The following is a 6,000-nucleotide window of genomic DNA, read 5'->3' as shown; positions in this document are numbered from 1 at the left end:
GATGGGGCATAATCAAGTGGTGTAAAAAAGTTAACATATCTGACTTGTGACCAGGTTTTCAAACCAATGACGTAACATTTCTAAAAGAAGAATGTCCAAATGAGGAACGATGCAGAGTTTGTGTGTGTAAGGCGTCAAAGGAACTAAGGCAAATTTAGACAATTTTACTTCAATCCCCGAAGGAGCATGAGAGATCAATATATTGTATTTGTAAATTGCGTCTATCGGTAGTAAGTTGTTTGTTTATTTTTTGGGCACAGAACCAAAGATTTCTGGAGGGAGAACTCAAGCGACCTCTGTCCATCTTCGACTAAACTGGCCACATTGTAACAAAAAAAAAAACAAAAAAAAAAACCGATAAAAGTTCCATGAATCATTGGTGGGATTCACACCTAGGTCTTTTTCACACTGCAGGAGAAGGAGGACTCCTCCTTATTTTGAAAAAAAAAAACACCTGGAAGGAGAGTAGCTTCTCGGTGGCATATATTTGTTACTAAATGTTATTTTTTGTAAGAGTGGACCAATAATTTTATAAGGTGCCTATCGATTGAAAGCATGGACCACATATTGCAAGCTTAAACCTGTCATTTGGAAACTCCTGGTTTGTATATTAATACAGTACAAGGCTGAGTCCTGGGTCACATAGAGATGACCACTGCCAACATTTTAGTGCGAATGCCCCACATTTTAGTCGCATACAAACTAAGAAAAAATAGTGCACATCAAAAAGACTAGAAATATGTATGGAACCATGATGCATACGAAGCCAGCCATGATGTCACGATTGCTCCAAGTTGATATCTTTATGACTCATGCATCCTAGCGCAGCGGCGACTAATTTCTCATCATTGTCCTTGCAAATAGTTTATTTTAAAACTGCGGAAGAAATCAATCATTCTTTTAATAAGATAAGTTAGCTAGCACTTTGTTCTCTGAGGTTTGTGGGAGTGTTAAGAGATAGGCGTAAGGCGCCTTGACTAAACGATATCAACAAGATAAGGCTACGCCGATCAACTTTTATTAAGAAGAAATTGACCTACATATTGTTTCTACTACACTAATGCTTCCAGTAATTTTTGTTACTATTGATAAATGACTCTGAATTGGACTTGAAATGCGATATAATTAGTTATACCGACAATAGCTGGCACAATAAATTTACGTTCACATCGGTGACACATCAGCAGAAATGTATTGCACACTTTTTATTGTGCCTGCAATGGCAATTGTATTTCGCATTCCACTGGTTTTGCAAATACATGTACTTTTATCGAATAGTAAAAGCAGAGAAAGCCATTTTATGACGAGTTTTATACGTCAACCGCAACAGTGCTGCAATGAATGAGTCACAGTTAAAATTCTGCTTTCTCATTATCCACATGCAACCTTCACTAGTCTTTGTCTTGCATGTATGTGTTATCAGGGGCGCGTGATTATAATAATTTTCTGGCTGTTTGAGGAAAAAGTGATAGATAAAAGTATAGATAACTTTTTTATAGAGAGGTTCAGTCATCCACATCGTTCTGATATGGATAAACGAGAAGCAATGGTTGCGAAGTTAATACACAAGGTCTTTAATAAACCCGGGATTTGAAAAGACCCCATTTGAAAAAGTCTCTAGAATTTCTTTGGCAGCATTCAGACCTGGAGTTTCCAAAAGGATGACAAATTACATGTTCTTAGCCACTATTGCCACCGTGGTGAACAATTAACAGTTCTACTATATAAAATTAAAACCAATTTGGAATTCTTTGGGAACATTGTAGTTCCAGATGACATCTATAATTGCGAGGAAGAGTTAAAATTAATAAAAAAAATTCTGACCTTTTAAATATTGTATTATTATTTAATATAATATATTTAAGGGCAAAGGCCTCATGCTATGAGGTAGAATGACCAACATGTAGGTTAGTGCAAAAGCATCATTTTAACGTCGCCATATAGCAAAGTAATTAAATGAATTAATTAAATTGGCATCATTTTGGTTATATCTCATATTGTGAATGCCTTCACAACGAGTTGCCATGGTATTTTACTACCTCGAATAAATAATACTTCACCAGTGGAGAAGACTATTGTTATTTATTCTCAGCGTATACCACCACCCAGACGGTACCGTTTCAAAGCTTGTTGGCTTCTCTTCGGTGGGTGGGCAGTTATACTTCGCAACCCAATTATGAAGTATAACTTCACAATATGAGAGATGCCTGATGGTGTGCAGTGATATAGACTATAAAATATTTAAGAATTCATATTTATTCGAGGTAGTACAATACCATGTCAACTCGTTGTGAAGGCATTCACAATATGATATATAACCAAAACGATGCCAATTTAATTAATTAATTTAACGGCTACGTTAAAATGATGCTTTTGCACTAACCTACATATTATTATTTAATTTAAATTTTAAATTTTAATGGCTGTTAGAATTTTAAAAAACGGTTTGAGTTTTAAATGGCAAAAAATAACAAAATTAATTTAAAAAATAAATAAGAATAAGTAGGCATATTTGGTATAGTTTATTCATATTAGATACATGTTTGCCTATTTATTTATAATTTTAAACTTCACAGATAATTTTTAAAATTTAAACAGCTATAGCCGCATAATCGTTAAGGATCGGACACAGCTTATGTGACTTTTTTCCCCTTATTTTGGAGAACAGTATACGTCCAATAACTTTTTGCGCATACTTTCGAAACTCTTTGTATAGACATAATTATTTCACTACAGTTTTATCGTTATACCCTCTCTCTTTCTCCCTTCCATCAACACTCAATATAAACAAATCTTTCCTTCCAATCATTCACCAGCTTGGTAAAGTGAACAAAACGCTATCACTATCGTTTTTAGATTATAAAAATTCGTTCACAGGCAGCATTTCAGCTTATTGATCAAACACTCTGCCAGCCACGCTGAAAGCACCAGTAAGACACAAATGGACAGAAGCTGGTCAATCCCAACTTAAAATGCGTTCAATGATATCTTCATAAACAAATAACTATTTACTATTGAATTCGTATGAAGAAAGCCAGAAGTACAGTTTATTAAAGACGTATTCTTAATAGATTAGAAGTTTCTTACAAAGTTTAATGAACAATTATATGATTCAGCAAAGGTAAGTAGCAGAGATTAAAGATTTATATTTTAGAAATTATAAGTTTAAATTGACATTGTTGTTGTTCAATAAAAGCAATAAAAATTAATTAATTTCGATATAGCAATTACATATTGGAATCAGTAAACAATGTTTATTATAAAAGTGTTAATCACGCGATAAAATGAAATTGGCTGACTCGTATGAATTCAGATAATATTGGTGTACAATAAGCATTCCAAAATAACTTTACTATTACATAGTTTGAACATCATATCAGCACTCTCTTTCTCTGGTAGTTATTATTAAGTTATCCAATCACAGCAGCCATAAGTTTAGCAAATATTTCTTTCATTTCATAGCCACTCCTCGTGTTATTTAAACTAACCAGTCTTTGTGTGTGAACACAGGTATCGTAAGGCAATTCTGCTCGTAAATACTCTACAGATTTAATAATTTCTGAATCATAAAATAAATGTATTGCATAGTCCTACCTGTGTACTCTTTTGTGAGCCCACGTGTTTGCCACCGCTCGTTCTTCGTACATAAACCGAAGTCGGCCATCTCCAAAAATCATGATAAACCTGGCGCCCCCTCTACAAAATCGTATAAAAAGAATAGTCGCAATCCAAAAGGTGTCTGCATTTTAAAAATTATTTAACTGTTCCAAACCCTTAAATTTTTAACTTTTTAGTTATATTTTTTTCTTTATTGTCGACGAGGGCACCACCATCGTTCTGGTTAATATGGAATGGTGAGTATGGGTTTGCTAAAGCAACGGTAATTCAAGTAGTTGTATGTTGGAATTGTGATTATTATACTACATTCGTTTCTTAATCTAACAAAACTAACTCGCGTTTGATATTTATTAATGGCTGTTGCTACTGCTGAGGTTCACGAGAGCGAAGACCAATATCGCACTAAAGATTCCATTATATTTTTACGATGCGGAACGCCGAAATCATCGGATATATTGGTGGATATTTGCGTGACCAGAAGGTGAATTATGTTTTCTTAATATAACGTGTTCGATATAATATTTCGCGCTGTATGGATTTTCAAAGAATGTGATTTTTCTTTCACCGATTGCAATAGTGACCTGAAAATTTGTACCCCTACGCATAATCAAAAATTTAGTTGAAAATAGTGCTAAGGAAAATACATTTTTTAGAGGGGATTTTGAAGAAGCAGAGAACCAACTACCAGCTCGTAAGCCTGTTTCGTGGCAATTTAATGGAAACATTTCATAGCACGTTGGTTGATCGATTAGTGTTTAAAACTAATCAAAGATGAAGTCAAAAGCTCTCTGAACTTGCATGTGGCCTGGTATTAAGATTCCTCCCCCTTCCACCTCTCAAAGAAAGATTTGTTTTCAGATCGGATATATAACATACGACACTAAAGCTCCACACAGACAATTGGCATGGCTGAGTGTGTAGAGTCACAGTTCCTTCAGTGTCAACAAAGTATTTGTACTGATACTAGTATAGTTCTGTAAGAATGTTTGTTTGTTTATTTATTTATTTATTTTTTTGTTAACTCCAATTTGTTTAGCGAGTTCTTTCACTAATGAAGTGTAGGACCTAAGAAATTAAGCTAGAGATCCGTTATATTGTCGTACTAATTGTATGGAGCAAAAGAAATTAAGGGTTGTAGTTAGTTAGTACCAGTTATGAGGAGGAGGTCAAGTTCCCCCTCAAAGTGTATGTAAGAACGAGTGCGTAAACTAGAATCGACAATTAAGCCTCCTCTGAAGACAGCTTCTAGAGCAGGTATAGGCGGCCTACAGCATTAATGACAGTAAAGATTTTTCTTAATGCATTTAGAAACTATCCACTGATGTATGGAACCATTCTTGTGAAATAATAGTGGGTATCGTTTACACGTAGATCTTCCCACCCCCATTTCAAAAGTTCACTACTTAAACCCTCAAGCTCACAAGTGAACTTGACACTCCTATCAGATTATTGCTCCAGTAAGTGTTTGCAAAATCAGACCGAAATTCTATCTTCCGAGGAGAACTCCCTGTCGATATTATCACATTTATTTAAATGATTAAAATCGATCCACTATCCCTCCCTCTGTTGGGATCCTTTAGAACGTTTCGCCATATTCTGAATTTATGGGTAGTAAAGCTTTATTACAGAAATTCTAGTTTTTAATCACTACAGGAAACTATCAACTGATCCAAAATTTACTGGCGTCATATGGCTCGAGTTGCTTTGGGATTAATCTAAAATAAGCTTAAGTTCTTACCTCGGCTAGTGTTGGTTTTAATGTCGCTGCTGAAGCTGGCGAAACCAGTCCTTAATATAACAAGAGTAATTTTTGTCAACAAATAATTTCATTTTCTTGGAAAAATGCAGTGAAACAGTATTCCGGGACTTCGTCCATTAAAGCAGTGTTGCTGAACTATAATACTGTTAATATTTCAGGAGAGTTAGGTGAGGTCTAAAAGTCAAAGAATTCTACAAAAATAACATGTTAAATTTCACGATACTTGAATTTATCTTGTGTGTGTATGAGAGGGAAGAGAGATAGACTGTATCTTTGAGAGTAGCTTAAATAGTTGCTAGGTAACGAAGGATTTCTTATCTACTACAATTCTGTTGTAGGGATCCAGAAACTGACGAAAATCCGGATGTCGACATACCTACAATGAGCAGAGACCAGATGCCGACAAAAAGTAGGATTTTCGCTTCTTTTAAGACTAGGAACAAAGAAGAAATATGTGACGAGAGAACTCCCCTGCTAAATGGATCCATGACTTCAACTAAGGTGACGTCGTACGTATTTATGACCAGGTAGGAAATTAATTCTCAACAGATAAGACTCCAGGAAATAGCCAAGTTAACGCTTATGCATATCCTGATTTTGCCCGTTCCTGTTCTTGGAGGCAT

The 6,000-nt window shown here is 35.0% G+C and overlaps 1 protein-coding gene across 1 annotated transcript in view; it reads left to right on the top strand.

The window, feature by feature from the left end:
- The first annotated feature begins 3,920 nt into the window (after window positions 1-3,920).
- LOC150080710 (P protein-like) overlaps window positions 3,921-6,000 on the top strand; it is a 36,732-nt gene continuing 34,652 nt past the window's right edge. The window contains exons 1-2 of the mRNA XM_090381999.1: window positions 3,921-4,099; window positions 5,716-5,904. Coding sequence (XP_090238125.1) covers window positions 3,972-4,099; window positions 5,716-5,904 — 317 coding nt within the window. The 5' untranslated portion in view covers window positions 3,921-3,971. The remainder of the gene's footprint in view (window positions 4,100-5,715; window positions 5,905-6,000) is intronic.

Source organism: Mastigoproctus giganteus, chromosome 9, assembly GCF_048544385.1.
Source record: "Mastigoproctus giganteus isolate SK-2022 chromosome 9, ASM4854438v1, whole genome shotgun sequence".
Taxonomy (NCBI): domain Eukaryota; kingdom Metazoa; phylum Arthropoda; class Arachnida; order Uropygi; family Thelyphonidae; genus Mastigoproctus; species Mastigoproctus giganteus.
Note: the sequence above shows the minus strand (reverse complement) of the source record. Positions and strands in the feature narration are given on the sequence as shown.